Below are 24,481 nucleotides of genomic sequence, written 5' to 3' on the forward strand. Positions count from 1 at the left end.
TCGAATAAATATTGATTAAAAATGATTTGGCTTCTGGGCCAGGCGTACTACGTCAACAGATCTATAAAGTTAAGCGCGGCTTATCTCGCCAATGTAATTGATAGCTGAGCCAGCCTTGAAGAAAGCGACCTGGTCTTTTGACATGGTGTGCTTCGTTTTTATGTTGAATGATTCACCAGATGGCTTTGTAACTGTGACGTCTAGTTCACCACCATTGTCACCGTCCTTGGCAACCAGTTCTTTCAAACCTGATGTCTCCAAAACGTCACCGGAAGATATGAGATCGTAGTCAGATTCGTTGGCAAATGTTAGAGGCAACATACCTTGCTTTTTCAAATTGGTTTCATGAATTCTGGCAAAGGACTTGACTAAAATAATTTCGCCTCCAAGAAATTTTGGAGATAATGCAGCATGCTCTCTGGCCGATCCTTCACCGTAGTTGTGCTCAGCTACCACAGTCCATGGTCTTTTTTCTTGCTTCCATTTCATCATCAGCTCTGGAATGCCATAAGCTGCACCATCGAAATCATATGCCTTGTTTACTTCCCCAGTCTCTTTGTTCTGAGCACCAATTAAAGTGTTATAAGAAATGTTTTCCAAATGGCCTTTGTATTTCAACCAGACACCAGCGGCAGAGATGTGATCGGTGGTGCATTTTCCCTCAACCTTCAAAAGAACATTTGTTTTCAGCTCTTGACCGTTCCAGGGTTTGAAGGGTTCCAGCAACTGCAGACGGTCGGAAGTAGGGGACACCCTCACTTCCACTGTAGCATCAGGAGAAGGATTTTGTGGAGGATAAAACTCTTGTCTTCCGGACAAGAAGCCGCGCTGCGGTAGTTCAACACCCTTTGGAGGCTTGAATGTGAAATCTGTGCCATCCTCCAGCTTGATCGAGTCTAGCATAGGATTAAACTGAGCATCGCCAGAATAGATCATTGCAGTGACCATTTCTGGTGACGTTAAAAAGTTCATTGTGTTTCTGTTCCCGTCGTTTCTAGCCTTGAAGTTACGGTTGAAAGAGGTGAAAATAGAGTTTTCCTCACTAGAAGTCTTGTTGACGTCTTGTCTATCCCATTGTCCGATACATGGGCCACAAGCGTTTGCTAGAACAATAGCACCATTGTCTTCAAAAGTCTTAATTAGGCCGTCTCTTTCTAAAGTAGCTCTGATCTGCTCTGATCCTGGCGTGACAAAAAAGGGAATGCGTGGCTTCAATCCAGCACTAGATGCCTGTCTCACAAGATCCGCAGCTCTGGTCATATCCTGGTAAGACGAGTTGGTACAAGAACCGATCAGACCGGCGGAGATTTTCTGAGGCCAGTTTTCTTTCAAAGTCTTCGGACCATATTCAGATATAGGGGTGGATAAGTCCGGTGTAAATGGTCCATTGACGTGAGGTTCCAACTCACTCAAATTGATTTCGATTACCTTATCGTATTGGGCACCTTGATCAGCGCTTAGGAAATTGTGGTTGCGGGCAGCGTTATCAGCCAATTTGGCTAGTTCGGCTCTTCCAGTAGCCTGTAGGTAGCGAGCGTGTGCTTGCTGGTAGGGGAACGTTGAAGTAGTGGCTCCAATCTCAGCACCCATATTACAGATGGTGGCCATTCCTGTGCATGACAAAGACTCAACACCTTCTCCAAAGTATTCAACGATATAGCCGGTACCACCTCTTACGGTAAGAACACCAGCGAGTTTCGTTATAACGTCTTTGGGCGATGTCCAGTCGTGCATACGACCGGTGAGCTTGATACCAAGAACTTTAGGAGCCTTGAGTTCCCAAGGTGTACCAGTCAAGGCATCAACGGCATCAGCACCGCCAACACCAATGGCGATTGCACCAAGACCACCTGCGTTTGGTGTATGAGAGTCAGTTCCGAGCATCATGAGACCAGGAGCCGAGAAATTTTCCAGCACGATTTGGTGAATAATACCAGAGCCGGGGCCCCAAAATTGAATACCGTATTTGTCGGCACAACTTTGTAAGAAGTCGAAGACTTCTTTGTTTGTGGCAATCGAGGATGCTAAATCCTTAGTTTCGCCGTCTTTCCCGACAATCAGATGGTCACAGTGGATCGAAGCGGGAACCGAAGTCTCTGGTAGACCAGTGGTCATGAACTGTAGTAGCGCCATCTGTGCTGATGCATCTTGCATGGCAACACGGTCAGGATTTAGTTTGAGGTATTGTAGACCGCGGATATCGTGCAGATTCGAAGATGTGAGAGATTCTTCCGGGTCACACAGATGTGAATATAGGATTTTTTCAGCTAGCGTGAGTGGTGTGTTGTTGGTGATGGCTCTGACCTTGTCGAGGTTGGCGATGAGCTTGGCGTAAGGTGGAGCGACACGTGACCCGGAAAGTTCTGAAGTAAGTTTTTGGGCCTGGGTTGCCAGACACCTTTTGCTGGCGATCGATCTTGCGCTCAGCATTGTAAAGTTGAATTGAGGAAATCGGATATGTTTAAAGATTTCAACAAGATCTTGATTCTATTCTTGACAGTTCGCCTTTTTTAATCGAAAGATTAGAGCAGAGCGATGAAAAGAAACCGAAACGAAAAAGAAAATATCGAAAAAGTGACAGAATTGTGGCAAAGTGATCTCTCAACAAGAAACAGCAGTTTGTAGCGAAGCGTAGTTGTCACGTGTTTTGGTGTGTGGGTGTACTTCGAAGTTCAGATTTGGCAGTTGAAAGCGAACGTCACGTGCTCAAAAATTATTGGTGCTTTTCGACGAATTTGCTTACGTAATGCGTAGAACCGTGATCAAAGAATGCAGAAGATTAGCAATGGATAAAATAGCTGTAGCCAGTAGTAAATAAACTCAACCGCACAACTTTCGACACTAACGTGTATTCTACCTCTGAGTTCGTGATTGAGTTTCCTCTATGAATCCTTAAAGATTAAACAAGAAACCGCCAAAGAGTCTTTTCACCATCTATATACTCAATGTTTTTAGCATAATCGCTGTGCTGTCTGCCATCAGCAGTCATGAAAAGAAGGAAAAAACTTTTTTCCCGGGGAAAAAAACTGAGGAAACAAATCACGTGATCGTGATGGTCCTTCTGTGAAGGTTTCAAAAAATTATGCTTCCAACCAGATTTGAACTGATGATCTCCACATTACTAGTGTGGCGCCTTACCAACTTGGCCATAGAAGCTGCTAATCTTGGAATTTTGGAAGGCTAAACGATACTTTATACACAGAACCATTTCACGTGAGAAATAATACGTTATGCATCAACGTAAGATGATTACGACGGTGATCTTACGGCATGAAAATACTGGATGGATCACATACACAGCGTGGGAGCTGCTCCCAGTACTGGTCATCATACTTTGAAGGTGGTCGAATGTTTCGAACTAATTTAGCACCCATAGCTTCTGTATCGTATTTAATGATTAAGACACGATTGGCAGGTATGGTTTCTCCCCGCATTCATAACATTCATCATTTCTGACCACCACTTTTTCGTTTTCAATCATCCTGGAAAACAAGAAAACTTCAAGAGCAACAGACCAGTACTTTAGAATATGAATGCTTCATGACCCAGTGTGATCCCCATATCTAATTGGACAGGCGTCTTCAGTCTTTCTTCGCAAACTGAACCCATCTTTTCAAACACGACCGGTATTTTCCTGAAAATCATCCTCAACTGTTGAGACGCGTCCCACGCCATAGAGAATTTTCAACGCACGGTTTTGGCTCTCGTATTACCACACAATTCCACTCTTTACGGCAAAATTTCGTTTAGCCGCCCAGCTCCCACTTCTCATCTGCCACAAAAACCCTACCCCACCACGCACGTGACCCTTTGGGTATTATCACTTCCTACGTCAACAACTGAACTTTCAAAAGAAACCGAAATGGAAAAAGAAATATTTATGAGACTTTTGATAAAGCGTTCCTCGCCCTTTCTTTTTTTCGGAGCACCTTCTTTAAATTGCAGCGCACGTTTCTTCAATTTAAATTAAAGATGCTCATAAATCCCATTCCCCGAGAAAAATCTCAATACTTTCGAATTAAGTTTAACAATCTAGTCGACACACGTTTTCTCATCAACGCTTGGCAACGTATTTCGCTAGAATTCTCTACTTCCAGTTAACTAGTTGCAGCAAGGTGATTAGTGCCAAGCATTTTTTTTTTTGGTCCTCGTACGTGCATTTAGATGAAGTTTTCGAACTCTTTGAAGTATAATGCGGTGCCAGAATGGCAGGAGCACTATTTGAACTACTCGCAGCTGAAGCGTCTAATTTACTCGCTCCAAGCCCAAGATCTGCGTGTAATCGATGAGGGCGGTCACGTCGACGCAGAACGTTTGAAAGCACTCGAGGGTACATCCAAGGCCCTACAGAAATTCAAGAACAAATTCCGCAGGAATGAACGTGGTAACAACAACGGTCAAAGCAAGTCTAAAGACGCTGCAAGTGACATTGAGGGAGATGTTAACGTAGAAACTTTGGAGTTGGACGATTTCCGGTCTTCTGCGCGCAAAAATGCGGGGAAAGCCGCTGCGTTTGACCATCGTTCGTCGCTTTCTAGCGATAGAACACTCTTCAACCCCCAGGATACTTTTATCAGTAAACTAACCGACGAGCGCGCTAAGATTGATAGTTTTTACGAACAACTCGAAGCTCAACTCTACGGCCGTTTCGACACCCTACTCTCAGACCTGCAAAAAGTGACAGGTGCAGGTCGTCGCACCAGTGTTGTCACTGGAACTGGGAGGGCTCCATCGGTTTCACACAATGACGGTATGGATATGTCTGAAAGTGTAGTAGATGGACCCAGTCATACCCACAGACGCGAGTCGGTGCTTTCAAGACGCAGTACAGCCATCGCTGACCTACATCGCGAAGGCTACGAACAAGAAGATGAGGAAGATGAGGAAGAAGAGGATGATTTTGATGAGCATCACGAGAACACCGCCTTGCTCAACTACTCTGATTTCAATGTTAAAAGCCAAAAAAGGGCAATTCTCAAGAGAAATCTGATAGACCTTTATGTTGACCTTGCTCAACTCAAATCGTTTATCGAACTTAATCGCATCGGGTTTCTCAAGATCAGCAAAAAATTCGATAAAACATTGAACTGCAACATCAAGCGCGAGTTCATCGAATCTGGCGACTTTTTTGCCGACACCTACGTATTTCAACCCCACACATTGGAGAATTTGGACTCCCACATCATGCAGCTGGTCGAATCATACGCTTTGTTAACTCACGGGGACCTGGTCGCAAGTAAGGAAGAGTTGAGATCATATTTGCGTGACTTCATCGTTTGGGAAAGAAATACGGTATGGAAAGACATGTTGGGTCTAGAGTCGCATAACAATACTTTTACCTCTGCGGGAAGGCCCGACGTCAACGGGGATATCGCTAATTTGGAAAACAATACCCACCTCGAATACCGCATTTGGAATCTTCCAAGACCAATCAAGATACGGTCCTTAACGTGGTCGACCATCAAGGTTCCAGAACTTTTTTTCACGCTCAAAGCTTTGAAGCTTTACATCATCATTGCATGCACAATTATTCTTCTTCTCGTTCCCACTTTTAACGACCGTGCCCAACACCGTTGCATGGCGCTTGTCGCATGTGTTGCTTTCCTCTGGGCTTCTGAGGCTTTGCCTCTATTTGTCACAGCTATTTTGGTCCCTATGTTCGTAGTGGTGTTCAAAGTTGTCAAAACATCTGACGGCCAAATAATGGATGCCGCTTCAGCGTCCAGCTGGATTTTGTCCAAGATGTGGTCCTCCACCATTATGATTTTGTTGGCTGGGTTCACATTAGCGGCTGCTCTCTCCAAGTATAATGTCGCAAAGGTCCTCGCGTCGTATCTACTCACAGTTGCAGGAACTAAACCTCGGAACGTCTTGCTCATGACCATGGGAGTCTGCTTCTTTTTGTCGATGTGGATTTCTAACGTCGCAGCTCCAGTTTTAACCTACTCCCTCATCCAGCCTGTCCTGAAAACGCTAGAGTACAATTCTCCATTTGCCAGATCCCTCGTTCTTGGTGTCGCCTTGTCTGCTAACGTCGGTGGTATGGCGTCACCTATTTCATCGCCTCAAAATATTATCGCTATGAACTACTTGAAACCGTATAACGTAGGCTGGGGTCAATTTTTTGCCATCGCTCTGCCAAGTAGTATCCTGTCCATGTTGACTATATGGGGTCTTTTGTGTTTAACTTTCAAGATACACGGTACACCTCTCAAGAAGTATACCCCAATCAAAGAAAGGTTCACATTAAAGCAATACTACGTTATAGTAGTGAGTTTGGCTACCATCATTCTTTGGTGTGTTGAGTCAAAGATCGAGGACGTATTTGGAGCATCTGGAGAGATAGCCGTTATTCCAATCGTGCTCTTTTTTGGCACCGGTTTGTTAAGCACTCAAGATATTAACAATTTCCCTTGGTCAATTGTCATTTTGGCTATGGGTGGTATTGCATTGGGTGGTGCCGTCCAATCCTCGGGTCTGCTGGCCACTATTGCTGGAGCATTGCAACGTCGTGTCATGGACTTTCCCATCTATGCTGTTTTGATCATCTTCGGTGTCGTTATGCTAGTGGTCGGAACATTCGTGTCTCACACAGTGTCTGCCATCATCATTGTTCCTCTGATGCAAGAAGTCGGTGACAAACTGCCTGGAAAAAACTCTGCTCCTATCTTGGTTTTCGGATGTACCTTGCTTGCATCCTGTGGTATGGGGCTCGCATCGTCAGGATTTCCCAATGTCACAGCCATTTCGATGGTCGATGAAGTGGGCAACCGATACTTGAGCGTTAATACATTCTTGACGCGCGGTATCCCCGCTTCGTTTCTAGCCTTTCTCTGTGTCATCACTTTGGGCTATGGGATCATGAATTCGGTATTGTAAGCAGTGGAAAACTCGGGCTATTCGCAGCTCTTTGTATAATACAACCTGAACCAAAGGAAAAAATAAACGGACAATAGAAAGGAAGTAGGGGTCGGGAGAATGTGAGAGCTCTTGTTCAACGTAAGTGTTTGGAGTTCATGACGCGCAGATACAAGCATAATCTCTACACACACTATCGGAACTTCAAGATATATTTCATATAGTAAATAAAGTCTGCATATTATCCAGTCATCAGTTGGTTACTTTAAATAACGCTAGAACAAAGAGTTTGATTCCTTAGCTAAACGGATCATAATTTCTGGGGGACTGATCACCTTTTCGCAATAGGTTTCCAAGTCCGGAATCGTACGTGTGATGTCAAAAGAGAAAGTGTGTAATAACAAAAAAAAGGTTGCGAGGCATAGAGAAAAAATGAAGTAAATGGCACCAATAACTAAGCCTAATTTTGAGACAGTGCCTGGTACCTATACCCTCAAAGGAACATCTTATAGCTAGGAGAATGCTCTGAATAGTTGGCCTGTGTAAGTGAGTTCACGTGACCTTTAACTATCCGTATAGTATGATATGTACATATTGGTTTTACTTACTCAACATGATGGATAACTTAGCTTTCTGACTGTGAAATAACACAACAAACAAGTACCGCCGAAACGATAAGCACCTTAGGTGGGACGAGAAAAGCTTTCTCTGCTCTAGAGCCTTAATATCCTGTTTTCTACCCTTTTTTTGAGACCGAAAACGGCCAAATTCAGCAAGTATAAGGCGGGAAACTAATGGATGGCGAATTGGCACGATCTAGAGGGACAGAGTTTGAGGAAGAGCACATGGACCGTAAGGAGATCGACTCAACTCATATGAGTGCAAACCAGGATAGCAGGCCAGAGACTGATGGTAGTGTCGTCGAAGTTGATGAAAATGAAAGCATGACTTTAGCCGACCAACGGGAAAGTCTCTCTAAGATATACGAAGAATCCAAAAAAGAGGCCAAAGAAGGTGATCCTGTATATGTAATACCTTCTTTATGGTTTGACGAATTCCTGGATCCTGTAAATACCGAAAAATCCGCTTTGGGTCCGCTGAATACCAGCACTATTTGTCGCGATTATGAAAACTTCGTTTTGGCCGACTACAACTCAAATCCGTACCTTTCAGTGCCGCAGAGTATTTTTGAAAAGCTTCGGGAGTGGTATGGACTTTCTGCCGGCTCTAAGCCTTTAAAAACAGTGTTAGTCAAGGATGAAAATGGTCAGCTCGCTCCTGAGTACGATCGCTGCTACGTTAGAATACATCTATTGAAACAAAATTCGGCAACAAGGTTTTCGGGTAGTATCACCAAACCGCTGTTTTTCACTATTTCTAAATTGAGCACTTTAAGAAAAGCCATACAAAAGTGTCTCAAGGTGCTGGAAGATCACGAATCTGATCTCGACCTAAGAACACATCGGTTCAGAATTTGGCAGGCTCAAGCTTCCCAACACCTTGGTCAAGGCTCGCAGCTGTCACAATGTTATCTTTTGGATCCTTTGGCGTTCGCTAAACTTCCGCTAAAACAGAGACTTCGCCCTGAGTCCTTCGATGAATCTGTCCGAGACTTGAACACTCCTGTTCTAGACCTTGTTGCGGAATTTAAGCTCTTCGACTCGGGAGAGCACTGGCCATCAAATTACTACTATCACAATAAGCTTCGCCCTCCAAGCGGAACAGTAGGTCTCTCAAACCTGGGGAACAGTTGCTACATGAACTCAGCACTTCAATGCCTCGTTCATATCCCTGAACTGAGGGATTATTTCCTATATGGAAACGTTGAGCATGAAATAAATACGAGTAATCCATTAGGTTACGGTGGCCAGATAGCCAGAAATTTCGCTTCATTGATAAAATCACTATTTGACGAACAGCATCCAAACCTTTCCACATTTCTACCACGAGCATTCAAATCTACGTTAGGACACCATAATTCAATGTTTTCCGGGTACCTACAACAAGACTCGCAGGAATTCTTAGCATTTCTGTTAGATGGGTTGCACGAGGACTTGAACAGGATTGTGAACAAACCGTTTGTTGAAAAACCAGAGCTTTCCTTGGATGATGACGTCAACGATGCAAAGACAATAAGTCGTCTAGCCAATGCAACTAAGGAAAAGCACAAGTTAAGAAATGATTCGGTTATCAATGACCTTTTCGCCGGATTGTATAAATCCACCCTTACTTGTCCGGTTTGTCAAATAGTATCCGTTACATTTGATCCCTTCAGTGACTTGACACTCCCTCTCCCCGTTGAGAGTTTCTGGAACAGCAAAGTGCTACTATTTCCTCAAAACTCGCCGCCTTGTGTGATTGAGGTTGAACTAGCCAAAGGTTCAAACTATCAGGACCTTAAGCGCTATGTTGCGAAAGCCGCGGATCTGAAAGTCGAAAGCTTGGTAGGCGCAGAAGTTTTCAATCATGCCTTCTACAATAACTACGAATCCGCAACTTCTGACTCAAAATACCTTCCGATCAATGACCTGGCCTCTGAGGGGGATACGATTGTCTTCTACGAACTAACTCGTAATCCAAATACTGTTATCGTTCCTGTTCTAAACACCAAAATTGAAGAAGGTTTTCGTAGTCCAAAGTTGTTTGGCTATCCGTTTTTTATCACTTTATCAAAAGACGATCTAAACTGCTACGGTTCAATCAGAAAGCAGCTGAAGAAACACTATGCAAATTTGAGCGGAAACTTTACCGCCTTTCTAACACCAGCAGCCACGGAACATTCCAGAGCAGAGCCATCGGAACTATTGAAGAAAAAGTATCCGAACGTGGATTTCACCAATTTCAGAAAGGACATTGAAACCGCTTTTCCGGGCATTCCAATCGAGGACTTTTTCTCAATAAAGGTCCTGAATGGCCTCACACAAAATGATTCCTGTTTAAGTTCGGTCGATACTTTAGAATTATGTGCCCCAGGTCCTCGAGTCAATTTGAACGCCAGCATTGATGTAACAACGCTAATGAATAATGTTACGAAAGACATATACGATTATCAGAATCTGGTCAATCAAAAAGAAGAAATTGAAGATTATTCCTTGTCGATAAATCAGCAAGAAGATGTTACGAAACATGACGTGGAGGACGGAAGTCAATCAGATATGGATGTTGACAATGATTGTAATTCCGCACCCGTTGAAGAGAAGTCAGAAGAGAATAAGGAAACTGCTGATGAGGAAACTTTCTCACAGCCTATATTAGTCGGGCCAGGACAAGCATTAGTATGCCAATGGGAAAGTGCTGCGGTGGACAAAGTATTTTCGAACGAGTCAGAGTTCTCGTGGGACAGACCCGCTGAACTCAGAAACTCAGAACTAGAGGCCGCTCAAGAAGAAAGAAGTAAGCAAAGCAGGAAGCAAATAACGATTGAGGACTGTCTGAACTTCTTCTCCAAGCCAGAAGTTTTGGGAACAGCAGATTCTTGGTACTGTCCTCGCTGCAGAGAGCACAGACAGGCCACCAAACAAATTCAACTTTGGGAAACCCCTGAAGTTCTGATAATGCATTTGAAAAGATTCGAAAATCGCGATTCATTCAGCGACAAGATCGCTGATGTAGTAACCTTCCCAATAACAGGTCTCGATATGTCATCCCACCTAGCAAGCGAAAAAGACAAAGGAAGTGATATATATGACTTGATTGCTGTCGACAATCATTATGGAGGGCTCGGTGGTGGTCATTACACAGCGTATGCGAAAAACTGGGAGGATAACAAGTGGTATTACTTTGATGATTCGCGAGTGACGGAGACAGATTGCGAACGATCAGTTTCCGAAGCGGCATATCTTTTGTTCTATCGGCGCCGAGCGATTGGCTCAACTAATGAAACCTTCAAAGTACAAGAGCAACTATCTGTTTGGCGCGAAGAGCACAACCTAAAAATCGTCAAGTTCAATGAGAAACAGGCAGAGTTCTTTCAGGAGAATCCATCTGATGAGGACGAGAATGAGGACGTGAGGGAGGATGTGGGCAATTTTCAAAGTTTGGGTACTGGTAAGGGTCTCTCTCACTGCGTTGCAAGTTTAGAAGTTGGTAGCTCACCTTTGGATTCATGTCCAGACGAGAATGATGGCAGAAGAAAGTTGAGATTACTGCATAAGAACTACACGAGTGCATTACCCAATAATTTATAGTTTAAGTTCGTCAGCGACGAACTCTGATGCATCGGATGGAGGAGAAGTTCAGCCTGAAGAGCCCTCGTCGCCGAATTTGTAAATCGTGAAACACTTGGTGTGAGACTAAGTCAATAAATTTAGCATTCATTCATACAACTTCCTTATTTCTTGGTACAATGGAATGCTTTCTGCAGCACCGGACCTTTGAATACTGAGAGAGCTGGCTCTTGTTGCAAAAAGAACAGCTTCAGGCAAAGTATGGGATGTACATAGCTGCGAAACGACTCCACCCAAAAATGTGTCTCCCGCCCCAGTAGTATCAATGACTTGAGGAACACTGCAGGCTGATATGTGCTGCACCTCAGGTAATTCATTGGAGCAGAATACGCATCCTTTCTCGCCTAGCGTGATAGCGATTGCGGCCATCGAGTTCTTTTTGCTCAGCAAATAACGAAGCTCCGCTGTCACTTGCTTGTACCCACCAATCAAGTCTTTCTGTATGGCTTGTTGAAGACCGATAACTTCTTTCTCAGTCAATGCCGACTGTAACACCTGAAGGGCCTCAATTTCATTGACTATTAGGAGATCCACGAGTGCCCAATCCGATCTGGTGACCTCTTTATATGGAGATGGATTATAAGCGATTTTAAAAGATGGCCTGTTTTTGACCAACCAGCGCATTATCTCAAGGGTTGCAGGAATTTCATTCTGAAAAACCACGAAACGGATATCGCTGGGTTTAGTTAAAGGTGGGAATATTTTTTCAAGTTCAGAATCGGAATATTTTGTGTGACCATTGGCTCCTTCTGATATGAGAATTCGGTTTTGACCCGTTCTCTGTTCCACTAATATCGTGGCTACTCCAGTGCTAGTTCCATCTTCCAGAACCCTTACTTTATCTGTAGCGATGTCGTTCGATGTCAGGGTATCTTTCAATTGAGCTCCAAAAGCGTCGTTACCCACATGTCCTATCATTTCCACATCCACTTCATCTTTATCATTCAGTAATCTTCGAATGGCTACCGTTTGGTTTAGCCCTTTGCCTCCTGCGTGAGTTTCGAACCTACCAGCACTGATCGTCTCCCCAGCCTCGGGTACGCGCCCGGTAAAGGTCACCAAATCGAAGTTGAGTGATCCGCAAACTGAGATAAGAGCCATTGGTCTTGAGCAGCTCACAGAAATAGTGATTCCTGGAGGAGTTGAATGTGCTTGACTAGACGTTATTCACTTATCTTTACGTCATTGTTCGAGAGAGATTAGCGACGTCACGTGGCTGTAGCGTCACGAAATCATTATATGACGAAGTCGGCTGGTGAATTTTTCAACATGAAGTACTGAAGAGCATGTCACAGTTTCACATTGCTTATCTTCACCAAGTGAATGCGGCAATTATTGGTGAATTTCTTTGCGAATTGCAACTAGTTTCAGGTGAAAGTCCCAAAACTGCATGTGAGCACGTGACTTGGAGACAGCGACAGATTAACAAAGCGACAGGGCAGAGAAGATGGCCTAAGTGTTGATGCTCTATATTACCTGTGACGAACCATATCATTCAAGACCTCTGATATTGACAAGTTCTTTTGTTATATGAAACTGAATGTTTGTTTCGCCATGCGATTCTACTTTCTTGCAATTTCCTTCTTGTATTTCCAGTTTTGATGCATGAACTCGAATCGCTTGCATCTGGAGCCGGATTGATTCCTCATGATTCGTGAGGACACTAACAAAAGAGACTAATGGAAGAACCAACACGTCCCGCTACAGTTCAAAATCATCTGCCAAGCGTGTGACACGAAAACAGGTCTTTGGCAAAAGTATCGAGCTCTTGATACTTCAGCTCTCTATATGAGGATAGGACTCGATTAAAGGACCATGAGCACTGCAATTCCACCATATTGGAGCAGCAAGCCACCTCTTTTCTGGCAATCACGCTCAAATTATAAATATTATCTCGCATAAGCTGAGAAATGCTATCCAAAGGCCAAAGAACTGAGAGAACGGAGAAATACATAAGATAGACAAGAGTCATCTCTCACACAAGAATCCAAAATACCAATTCCATAAAATAACGTTCCTTCATAATGTTTACGATACGTTTATGGCCATCTCAAAGTCTTAACCTCGTTACTAATGATATCCATATGCAAGCTCAATTAACCATATATTTCAAGCTCATCGCTCGATCGATGTAACGATTAGTGTCACTAGTTCGACAACTGGAGCATTCTGTTGACGTATTACAACTTGTAACGATGTCTGAACCTGTCGAGTTACGTCCAGTGACTTTTCACCCTGAAGTCCTGGCGAGAATTGCGCCAGACTTGTATATGCAAAGACATTTGTCGTTGGGATTGCGACCAAGTTTGCGAGCTTTTGAAGAGTTTAGAAACGTTGAGATCAGCGACGGGAGATTGTCTTGCGCGTCTGAAGACAGTATTAATGTGGTTGGAAACAATATTTTGGGTTCCAACGTACTCAAATGCGGGAAAACCATGGTCATAACGTCTATTACTGGAGGAATAGTGGAAGATGTAGTTCCTGCAAAGTCGGTAGATAACGACTTTTCAGAGCCATCTGAACGCACAAATCGGGTGTCACAGTTTGGCCGTGTCTATCCCGTTGTGGAGGTCGAGAGAGGCCGGGTCGGGGCTCCTACAGACGAAGAAATGACTCTGTCCCAGAGACTTTACAACTGCATCTTGCACTCTGGTTTGATACCCAAGAGAGCACTTGACGTATCAGTGGGTATCAGGTCTACAAACTCAGAGGGAGAATCCAGCGTTGTGTATCCAGACGAGGAAGACAGTTCCAATGCTGTCGACACGCCGTTTAGATCTAAAAGAAAATGGTCCTACACACTTTATGCCAAAATCCAAGTTTTCAGTCGAGACGGACCTTTGTTCGAGCTGTGCTGGAATTCATTACTTTACGCTTTGGCGAGTACCAAACTTCCCAGGGCATTTGTGGATGAACGCACAACTGACCTGAAAATTCCAATCAGTATGAGAGGACGTAGTGCTGTGATTCGAGAGACGTTCGAAATCATTTGTGATCCAACCAAATATTTACCATTGAGTCTTGATGCGGCGAACAAAGCATTTGCGTCAAATTTTGGCGTTCTTGAAATAGATCCGGAAGCTCAGTTACCAAAGGACGATGATGACATGCAAGAGGACGTACCGGGTTCCGTATTACTTGCTGATGTACAAGGAGAATCTGAGGAAGCTTCTGTAAGCTCTACAATCTCGGTGGTCACGAATGCTGATGGGAACATAAAACATTTCAGAGCTGTGGGCGGTACTTCGAAAATTACTATAGAGATGATACAGCAATCCATCAAGTTGGCAAAACTTCGAGCCTTGGATTTGAAGGCCAAGTGTTGAGACAGCATACTGCAGAATCGTTTTTCAATACGTTAAAGTATGACACCAAATAATAAACAGTAGTTACAAAGAAACATCTTCAATTCACCTGAAGCAAGCTCGAGCCAATATCATTCGACGATGCGAAGAACGTTTCTACTTGCGGGCGGGGGAAGGAGATGGAGTAGTCGTCTTTTTAAAGTCAACGCTAACGTATTCGTTAACCTTGGCAGCAACACCACCACGTACACGCTTCACAATTCTGGACTTTTTGGTACCTCTGCGTCTGTAAACTTCAATGTAGAATGCCACAAACAAAAACAAATAGGAAGAAATGATGGCACATCCGGAAAAGGTAGCGGTGGTAGATCCCACACAGTCACCACAGTGAGGTAAGTTTGGAGCATATAGATGCGCAAACTTTTGATAGACCGCGAAGTAAATAAATCCGATGTCTAAGATGAATTGCAAAATTTGGAATCTGGTGACCCATTCTTTCCACCAGACTCTGATGCCTCTTGCAGCCAGAAAGTAATACCAATACATGACCACATGGACCCACAAGTTGAGCGCAATTACCACCCAAGATATGGAAGTTGTACCAACCAGCTGGGTGTAGCACAATAAGGCGGTTGCACCGTGATGGTAGGTGTGCAAGAACCGCAATTGCTTGTGTTTCAAAACCAAAAATACCGTGTCAATAAATTCGATGAATTTGGTGATATAGTTCATGTAGTATAATGTTACCAAAGGCTGGGTCCATGCACCTGCATTGCAAATCGCGTAGTACAGCCCATGGTACGCAATAAGTGGAACCAATTGCTCGACCATCAAAAGCAAAATTGTTAGCGACAGCAAAGTCAAGAATAAGTTGTGCAACTGGAACCAAGCGTTAAGCTTGAAAGGTTCTGAGCCTTTCAAGATGTATCTTCCGCCAAAAATCACAACATAATACGTGGTTATAGCGGCCAAAACTTGTGGGAGTTCACTCAAGGGAAGTTTGCCAGGCACAAACTCGAATTTACTGGGAATAAAGTGTCCCTGGCTCACTCTCGAGGCCAGTTTGTCGAAATTGTCCCACAACGAAATGTTGAAAAATGGCCTTTCCAGAGAGGGTTGAAACTCCCTGAGACACGGATACTTCTCGAGCAAAGCGTGTGATTGTTCTTGAAGAAGGGAATTCATCTCAATGAGGCCACACAGACTAGGTTTCTGGCTTGAAGAAGCGTATTTACGGTAAAACGTTAACAAGTCAGTCCACTAAAAAATTATGGAAACATCGCGAAACTTACCAGGTCGTTATATACGTATGTCAGTAAATACCAAAACGATGAAAGAGCTTAGTCCAATTTCTTGGAGCACTCCTAGAGTATTTGAAGGTACCAGAACAGTGGTGATTATTTGATGTGATATTTCCTGGTGTCTGCTTTTTTTGTTTGATCTTTTTCTGTCATGACTTTGTCTTTAATCTCAGCAAAACTCTCCAAAAAATCGACCATACGCATTTTCAAGGCAAAGAACAGGACTAGACAATGGAACTCAGTGGTTGACTGGATACCTCCTATTTTTGTTTCTCAATGATTGCTGTTTGTATTGAAGTATTCGGTCTGTGCAGTGTCAGCTGTATTACTGTCATTAACGCAGGAACTTATCAACAAAATACGACATTTAAGTACGAAGTGATATTGAACAACTACCAGCTTCAGAGAAACAGCCATTCTAGACATGGAGCATGATAACCAGAGGTGATACTGCTTTCCCTCTTGACAGCGTATTCATTTCAAAATCAAAAATTATATCGCTAAACTATCTTTACTAGATAAGGTAATTTGGGAATATTCAGCCAGATGGGGAATGTTGGCTACCTCTACCGTCCGGCGGTATGAAGGAAGTCAGGACTTCCGGAGCTGAAGCCACGGCAGCAAGTGCAGCAAGTGGGTCGCTGGCAAAGTTAAACTCCGGCCCTCTTTTGGTGAAGAGTTCTCTCGAAGACGGGGTCATTGGTCCAAGGCCATGTGGAGAGTGCATAGGCACAGGAGGCAAAATTGGTTTCATTCCAGAGTGCAAATCCAGCGCCGGTTTAGGAAATTGGCTGATTGCTACCCTTGGTGGCCCTTGAGGACCTTGAAGGCCTTGAAGACCCTGAAGACCCTGAAGACCTTGGATACCTTGAAACCCTTGAGTAGCTTCGATCTGAGGTGGTGGAGCGCTGTTCAGTATCGACGATATCGACCCTGGATTTCTGCAAGATTGAGTCGGGTCCTGAACCATAGGCACGTCATTTGCAGGTGGCAATTCTTGAACGATAATCTTAGTGTTCGAAGTGTTGACCGAAGGCAGCTCAACAGAATTAAGAAGTGGTTGGTGAGATTGTTGAACATCTGAAGTTTCGTTATTGAGCAGACTTTTAATGGAAGATCTTCTGCTTCCGGCCCCCTGTTGAGAAGATGTTGAAGATGATGGGCCAGAAGAATGATTGTTGCTGTGAACACCAGATGTAGGCAATGATGGCGAAGGCGCAAAGTGAACAGAAGGAGTGGTACATGAATCTGCAACTGCGGGTCCTGTCAAATTCTTTCTTGCATCAGCGCCGGAATGTTGGGTGTGAAGTTGAATGGAAGGCAATCTGGGTGGTGGTAAGCCATGCGGCGTCGATTGTTGAGAAAACGTATCCATGGTCGTTAGCATCGGTATTTGCATTGGTGTGGACGCATCCCTGCTGGACTGATTGAAAATGGAGACAGATGGCGTCTGCTGGGATGGCATACCGTTTTGGTGTCTCTCGGGGACAGTCGCACCGTCCTGCGATTCTTCTTCCCTACCAGAGTTCTGGATCGCGTTAGGTCCTTCAGCAAGAGACTGCCAACCCATCTGTTCTGCATTTCGCTGGAAGTAGTTGCGAACCATAGTGGTGGATTTGGTCCCCAATTTTTCAGAAATCAAAGCCCACTGAGTGCCAAACTCTTTGAGCAGCCCAGGAAACATGTTAGTCTCCTTGACACTCCAATAACTTGACTTGTGAAAACCATCACTACTTCTCGCTCTTTTCTTAGATTGTTGAGCCTTCTCGTGGTCTTCGTTCTTGGAAGATGATGATTCCTCGATAACACCATGCTCTTTCGATTCAAAGACAGCTGCAGACGCGATTGGGTTGAGATCTGTAAGATCATTATCTACCTCATCCAAGTCCTCTATTTTCCGCTTGGCGGAGTTATCCATCGCCTTCACATCAGAGATAGATTCTTCTTGACTCTCGATTCCACCCTTCTTTTTAGATACTGCTGCAGTTATTGTGTCCACTGCACTATCCGTTTCGGCCTCAGTTTCTTCCTCCTTTTCGTTTCGCAAATCGACAGTCGTTGTATCTACTCCATTAACAGCAGCAATAACCGCGGAAGTTGGCGTTTGTGAGGTAGATTCCTCTGCTTCAGCATCTTCATCTACCTGTCTGTGTTTCATGGGTTGGCTCACCTCATCGTCTTCAGTTTCGTCGATAGTCTTATCCTTTTCAGATTCATTGTAACCATTAGAATCAGTGAGAATATTTCCATTGTTATCGGTTCTAATTGTATCGCGCTCCTTCTCTTTTTCCTTACGCCTGCGACCAGCATTAACTTTACGCTTTTTGTTCCTATCAATAAGAAGCTGCTTGTAATTGGTTTCCTTCTTAGTTCTATAATAATGCAAAACACATTCTTCGGGCTGCCGAAGACCTCCCATGTTCTGCGAAATTTTTCCAAATCTCTTCGGGTAAGTTAAGTACGCTTCCACAAATAGCTCATGCTCCTCGTTTGTAAAATTATCGACAGCGTCTTTGTTCACCCTTGCTGCCCATTCGTCTTTGTTTGTAACAAGATTATTGACATCTTTGAACTTGATAACTCTCTTTTGAACGGGATCGAGGATCATTGAGGGAATTGCAGCCGCGAGCTGATGGTGTTTGTAATCAGGATCGATTTGTAAAAGAACATTTTCCATTTCGTTGTCATCAACAAAATCTCCACGATTGCGTCGCCTACTCACAGCACGCTTCTGTTGATTTCTCTCCTCGACATTATTGTACTCTTGAATTTCATTCGACTGGTCAGCAGGGACGGAGCTTTCACTTTCTTCTTCTTTGATCTCTTTGCTTAGGTCTTCCAGGTCTCGGCATGTCTTCGACCACTTGTGATCCAGATCTAAAAAAGTCTTTTTCAGCTGAAGGCGCTTTAGAGTTTCTTGACGTTTGAACCTACCAAGGACCTCGAGTAGCGCTGGCTTGACTGCCTGCTCATGTACGACAATATTCTGGGATATGAAAGGGTACTCTTGCAAGGAAACAATCGGTTTTTTGAATCGATACTTTTGAGCACGAACTGAAGTATTCACCTTGTGATTTTTTATTTTCCACAATTTGTCTTGAATCTCGTTCATGGGAAAGATACAGCCAGGAGCATTTCGCGCCAAACCAGTCTCTTCCTTTGGTTTATTTTTTACATCAGTTGACGGCAGAAAAGCAGTTGATGGTAGTTTTTCCTCTTCATTCTGTCCTGTAGACGATAGGCTAGCAGCCGTGACTGAAAAAGTTTCTTCACTCTGTTTCGGAGGCGATAAGCTTGCAGCTGAAATCGAAATCTTCGGTTCACTGTCCTGAAGGAGCGAAGGATCCCTCTTTAATGGTTGTGTGATTGGGGATGGCGGCTCAATCTCTGCTTTATCGTGCTCTACAACACCAACTGGGCCATTGGCAGGCTTTTCAAGTGTCACTTTTTCCCTTCTTGAATCCAAATCGTACTCGGAAATGCCAGCAGGTTTGAGGCCACATATCCCATCCTCATCTTCGAGCTTATGTTCTACCTTCTTTTGTTTCTCAAGATCAATTCGCCCATGAGCAGTTGTAACCATTGCTTCTGTCTCACGAGTAGTTTGGGGAACAGAATTAATTAGACTTGACCCTAGCGAGTGTTCGTTTTCATACGATATCGAAGGCGGCTTATTTGTTGAGTCGGTATCTCGCTCATTCTTGTACGGAGTATATCGATGGGAGTACGGTTGCAGATTATTTTCGTATCGACTGGAGCCATGGGACTGAGCCTTGTCGAAAGGGTGTGGTGCACTTTGGGCTGGAGAACTTGAAAGGTGTTCTTCACGGTAGTCGGAAGGATATGAATCCCGCCATTTTGTAGATCCCCGTGCTGAATATCCATGGCTGACAATTTCGTTGCCATCAGATACAGATGAGGGTCGGGGTCGACTGAATGGCGCTGGCGTATAGTAATTGTGATAGCTTTGTTTGTGAGCAGGTTGTGTTTGGTAATGGCTGGAGTTGTAACGACTAACGGAAGTTGATGAAGGATTCTGGTGCTGATAATTTGGAAATCCAGTTGAAAATCGCCTTGAATCGTGGGAGCTAGAGCCTCGTGCGTGATTTTGATACAAAGGACTAAAATCAGAGCTATAGCGGCTGCCAGAGCGTGGATTTCCATTATTGCTGACGCTGCTGCTGTACGATGATGAGTATGGTCGGCTTGAGACGCTAGGGTTGTACCTAGAAGGTCTGGGTTTCGAAACGGGTGCCGAAGTATGCTCTAAATTGGTCGCAGCTGCTGCAGTGTGAGGTTCAGCAACTGGACTATGTGTGGAGTTTGAAGCACTGCCCATCGCGGGTGATGGACGACGATAAGACGCATACCTTGGGCCCGAATGGTACGGTTTTTTGTCCCCTAGCCGGTGAGACGGACCTGGTGGCCCCATTTCAACGACAAGTGTGACTTGGCTGTCTACCTCTTGGATTTGTCGATCGGACTATTAGATGCCACGGCAAACGTGCAACAAAAACCTAAATATGCGCTGAAAACTTGGGGGAAAAAGGGGCAGCTAGCGTTCAAAATATGGCTCTTGGACTATCTGGATGGTATATTGGTCTAAAAGCCCTGCTTATGCTGTCTTAACTGGAGTAATTGTCGATGCTGAATTGATGATGTATTGGGTTTGGATATTTTGGAAGTTAATATTTTGAGACTAATTACCAAAATCGCCTCCTCGTCATTGGTGATTGTTGGTAACGTGATCAGTCTCATCGATTACAATGTCATTTTGATCCAGGAGAAAAGTCCAGACGTTGAGCCTTGGGTTAGTAGGAAGAAGCTAATTCATAGTGATGGTATTTGGTTATCTTTCATCGCGGTATATATCCCTTTAGTTTGTTTGGGATCCTTTCTTGGGTTCTCACCGACAAGTGACCCGTGAAATATTGAACTGGAGAATGAACATTAAGCAGCGGTTCTCGCTTCAATCAGGGTTCACCATGTATAGATCGCAAGGCTTAAACGTCCTTTGAAACTGCTGCTGTGTAGTGTTTCGTATATAGTGATATAGTACCACAATAGGGTTTTCATTTTATAGGAGCTTCAGAAACGGAAAGGACAGTAAAATTGTCCAGGAACGAATAAATCGTACATTGAAGTGGTTGGTAGGAGCAGTTCCAGGCTCTTATCGTCCGTGTGCGAGTTTGTACGAGTTTTTTTGCCCATACTGTGTGTTCATTATCGTTCTCTGGGGAGAGTAGACGACAAGGAAATTGAGAGAAAAATATTGTCACGTGCTAGAGTCCCCATATCCAAGATACGGATACGATTAACAAGGGCGATCCAGCGAATATTGAACCGTTGGTACTTTGATATTCTTTGAAGTGAAGATTCCATTCGTTGTGTCTTGGCTTTAAGTATACCAGTTGATGTAACAAGGCTTTCTTTGTTGTAACTCTCGTGAAGGGCCAAAATCTATTGAAAGAAAAAAAACATTCTCCATGCATATGTGGTTATCATTACGTAGACTCTTGCTTCGTTCTGCTTCAAACTATCCGATCGCGATGTAAGCCAGCACCCGAAACGTTTTGCACGGTGGAACAAAACTTCACGACGGTGAGTGAAATGTCAGTGAGGTGAACATTTTCTTATTTAAGAACAAGTGTGAAGCACCGTTCAGGTGAACATTCAACCGCTGTTACCGTTGTGATGTAATGATGGAGATCCTATCCATTGAACCTCGCTGAATCCTTTCAATGGCCAATGACAGTGATGCAGGTAGATAATTGTCACTTTGTCATTACGCCGTCGTCTGTTCTTTGTATCACGTGACTAGTTTCACTATTTGGTTAACACTCTCCTTCTTAGTGGATACAGAAGACCGTAGCAGGCTCAAGTCTACTACTTGCTCCCAAGCGTCGTTCAAAAATTCTGAAAAGTTGCAGTTTCTTCGACTTGCGCAATTCACAATTTGTGCATGTTTTTCAACTTTCAACCAATTCCGCCGTACTTGTAATTCAAACAATTGCACTACGAGACGGTAAAATGCACAGCTTTACCATAAAACCTTTAGTAATGCGCCCTTCGTCACTTCGTATTCTTACAGCTCAAAATCTAAAACGATGACATTATAGTACGGAGTGATTACTCGATGTCATTTTAATTTCTCAAATGAACGAGTAACACGGAGCAACACGGAGGAACACTGTACATTTCACTTGTGGTCAACATCCATCCTGAAAGCCCGGTGTTGTAAGCACTATACCCTGGCCTCATGGTTCAACCATATAACTGTCATATTGAGCGAGAAGTCCTCGAGATTTCAAGACGTCATGCGGTAGATTGAAGAGAACAGAGATGCAGCAGAAAGTCCCCCTTTCAATCCCTTCAGCTGCAATGTTGAGTCACTACAGACCCTTCTGAACTCCTCATAAAGCCCCTTGCTCCAATATGCAACAAAAAAATCTTCATTCCAGTATTCGGCTTTCCCCACTCTCACCGGCATACGAATCTCAACAGTACCCGAATACTTCCAGGACAAAAAGAATCTTTGGGCCTTCAAGTCTGACCTGGTGTTGTTTCCATCAACACAAAAACTCAGTTCTGAAGACATACCGTCACACCATGATCAGTCACACCATCAAATACACTGAGCTACCATGGCTTTTCTATCAGCCTTGAACTTTTCCAAAAGATGTGGTCCCACTAAGAAGAAACCAATAGTTCCCACCGTCCGTCTACAACTAAAAACGGTTTCCCGCGCTAAGACGAACCCTCAAGATCTGCAAATCAATCCCTTTTCTCTTCGTCTACAGTGAAACCAATTTTTTGCCGGGAAAAACGCCAAGGAAACGAGGCAGGGACTACTTCCATGTCACCGGGCCAACTCTGACTGCCCTGGGATCGTTGTATTAACAACATCATGTCACTATACCTTCCTCTAACCTCTTTTGACGCGTCTCAAGTCTAGCCTCATCTCGTGTCAGGTGCTTTGACGCGTAAACGTTAATGACACGTTAGGGCAAGACGCGTGAAAAAAAACACCGATGCCTAAAGGAAAAAAAACGCGTCGCGTAAAACTGAAGTAAAACCTAAAAATGTGATGGCTTCACTTCGATATAAAAGGACCCTCCTCAAGATTGATTCATGAATCTAGTTACGAAAGTCTCCAAGTGTTCTGGTCTAATCAATCACGCAATGATCTCGACTGCCAAAACCACCACAGCTGCAACCGCAGAATATGAAAATGGAATACTTGGTTTGGGGAGAAAAAGGCTAGCCTTTGAAATCTGTGAGGATCAAAATCAGGATGAAGAACTAAACAGTCATATTGCTAAGAAGCGGGCTACCAATGATTGCGGACTGCTTACACCGCCTGGCTCGCCCGTGAAGCTTGCATTCAAAAAAAATGTACCTGGAACAACGGCAGGTTCAGTATATTCCCGTACCAAAGCAGTGCTCCAAAGGTGCTCGAAACTCTCACACATTGGTTTCGAAGGTTGTCTTCCAACGAGAAATGCGCAATTTACACAGATTATGCAATTTTTGACCAGTTCGATAAGTTCTGGACATGGAGATTCTCTCTACGTCACAGGACCTCCAGGAACTGGTAAAACTGCACAAGTGGACCTCATAATACGCGAAAAGTTTCCAACGCTGGTTTTGGAGCAGCCGCGTTTGCAACACGATCCAGAACTTCTCAACACCTCTTTTTTCAAAGCAGATGAAAACAACTATCAATCAGTAGCTGTGGTTTCCATCAACTGTATCGCCATCAATAATGCCGAATCCATTTTCGCGAAGATCTACCACTCGTTCGCCAAACAACCGACTATGATGGTCCGCAATGCTGATGACCTGCAGCAATTCATGAAAAAGCATACTCAAACCACATTTGTCGTTATTCTTGATGAGATGGACAAACTGGTGACATCGAGTTTACAGGACACTAATGCCACAAAACACATATTTGATCTTTTCTTGATGGCTAAACTGCCGTTTCTGAAATTTGTTCTAATAGGCATAGCCAATAGTCTGGATATGAAGGATCGCTTTCTCTCAAGGCTCAACCTCAGGCAAGAATTGGTACCCCGGACAGTCTCTTTCGCACCCTATACCGCGGAGCAGATGTCAGAAATTGTGATGGAAAAACTTAAGACTTTGGATACAGATACTATCATACAACCTATTGCCATCAAATTTGCTGCAAAAAAGTGTTCTGGTAACACTGGTGACCTCAGAAAGCTTTTTGATATTCTCAGATCAAGCGTTGAGATTTTAGAGCTGGAGTCCTTCAAATTGAGGAACCCAAGCGGTCTGAAAAGCGATGCTGTCAAGGTCACCTTAGCCCATGTTGCCAAGGTCTTTGCAACACTTCACAATAATTTCTCAACCAAATCGCGCATAACCAAGCTCAACATGCAGCAACGACTGGTACTTTGCTCTTTGGTACATCGCGAAAGATCTGACATCTTTCAAACGCAAACCTCGCTGGACGACGCGTACGAATATTATGCAAGACTACTGCATCAGAAAGACACCATTTCTCCGCTGGAACGGAAAGAATTTTTAGAGATTTGCAACGCTTTGGAGTCCTGTGGGGTAGTGAATATAGCTCAAGGGAAATCGCAAGGCAGGACCAGACACATTGTTAGATTCATCAGATCCAATGTTGATAAAAAAGAGTTCACTGACGAGATTAGCAAAATGCCGTCATTGAAGGCTTACCTATAGATGACACCTTTAAGATGTCGACAATAAGTGTACTTAGCTAAATCACAATGCATACTTTCACTCCCTGAATTCT

The 24,481-nt window shown here is 43.9% G+C and overlaps 8 protein-coding genes and 1 non-coding gene across 9 annotated transcripts; 4 read left to right on the forward strand and 5 right to left on the reverse strand.

Moving 5' to 3' along the window:
- Positions 1 to 69: 69 nt before the first annotated feature.
- On the reverse strand, positions 70 to 2,430 carry ACO2 (LALA0S11e03246g1_1; the record flags this gene model as incomplete). The annotated part of the gene is made up of 1 exon (XM_022775236.1): positions 70 to 2,430. One exon carries the CDS (start codon positions 2,428 to 2,430, stop codon positions 70 to 72), a length of 2,361 nt encoding a protein of 786 aa, XP_022630607.1.
- Positions 2,431 to 3,083: 653 nt separating this feature from the next.
- On the reverse strand, positions 3,084 to 3,156 carry LALA0_S11e03268r. The gene has a single exon. It is a non-coding gene; the product is annotated as a tRNA-Thr (tRNA).
- Positions 3,157 to 4,164: 1,008 nt separating this feature from the next.
- On the forward strand, positions 4,165 to 6,879 carry PHO90 (LALA0S11e03290g1_1; the record flags this gene model as incomplete). Its single annotated transcript, XM_022775237.1, has 1 exon — positions 4,165 to 6,879. One exon carries the CDS (start codon positions 4,165 to 4,167, stop codon positions 6,877 to 6,879), a length of 2,715 nt encoding a protein of 904 aa, XP_022630608.1.
- A 773-nt stretch (positions 6,880 to 7,652) lies between these two features.
- Positions 7,653 to 11,045, forward strand: UBP12 (LALA0S11e03312g1_1; the record flags this gene model as incomplete). Its single annotated transcript, XM_022775238.1, has 1 exon — positions 7,653 to 11,045. One exon carries the CDS (start codon positions 7,653 to 7,655, stop codon positions 11,043 to 11,045), a length of 3,393 nt encoding a protein of 1,130 aa, XP_022630609.1.
- A 126-nt stretch (positions 11,046 to 11,171) lies between these two features.
- Positions 11,172 to 12,185, reverse strand: RBK1 (LALA0S11e03334g1_1; the record flags this gene model as incomplete). Its single annotated transcript, XM_022775239.1, has 1 exon — positions 11,172 to 12,185. One exon carries the CDS (start codon positions 12,183 to 12,185, stop codon positions 11,172 to 11,174), a length of 1,014 nt encoding a protein of 337 aa, XP_022630610.1.
- A 1,094-nt stretch (positions 12,186 to 13,279) lies between these two features.
- RRP43 (LALA0S11e03356g1_1) lies at positions 13,280 to 14,410 on the forward strand (the record flags this gene model as incomplete). The annotated part of the gene is made up of 1 exon (XM_022775240.1): positions 13,280 to 14,410. The coding sequence occupies one exon, from the start codon at positions 13,280 to 13,282 to the stop codon at positions 14,408 to 14,410; it is 1,131 nt and encodes a 376-aa protein (XP_022630611.1).
- A 135-nt stretch (positions 14,411 to 14,545) lies between these two features.
- LALA0_S11e03378g (LALA0S11e03378g1_1) lies at positions 14,546 to 15,574 on the reverse strand (the record flags this gene model as incomplete). Its single annotated transcript, XM_022775241.1, has 1 exon — positions 14,546 to 15,574. The coding sequence occupies one exon, from the start codon at positions 15,572 to 15,574 to the stop codon at positions 14,546 to 14,548; it is 1,029 nt and encodes a 342-aa protein (XP_022630612.1).
- Positions 15,575 to 16,228: 654 nt separating this feature from the next.
- Positions 16,229 to 20,122, reverse strand: SNT1 (LALA0S11e03400g1_1; the record flags this gene model as incomplete). Its single annotated transcript, XM_022775242.1, has 1 exon — positions 16,229 to 20,122. The coding sequence occupies one exon, from the start codon at positions 20,120 to 20,122 to the stop codon at positions 16,229 to 16,231; it is 3,894 nt and encodes a 1,297-aa protein (XP_022630613.1).
- A 2,699-nt stretch (positions 20,123 to 22,821) lies between these two features.
- Positions 22,822 to 24,408, forward strand: CDC6 (LALA0S11e03422g1_1; the record flags this gene model as incomplete). The annotated part of the gene is made up of 1 exon (XM_022775243.1): positions 22,822 to 24,408. The coding sequence occupies one exon, from the start codon at positions 22,822 to 22,824 to the stop codon at positions 24,406 to 24,408; it is 1,587 nt and encodes a 528-aa protein (XP_022630614.1).
- Positions 24,409 to 24,481: the final 73 nt, after the last annotated feature.

This window comes from Lachancea lanzarotensis, scaffold LALA0S11 (genome assembly GCF_000938715.1).
Source record: "Lachancea lanzarotensis genome assembly LALA0, scaffold LALA0S11, whole genome shotgun sequence".
Lineage (NCBI taxonomy): Eukaryota > Fungi > Ascomycota > Saccharomycetes > Saccharomycetales > Saccharomycetaceae > Lachancea > Lachancea lanzarotensis.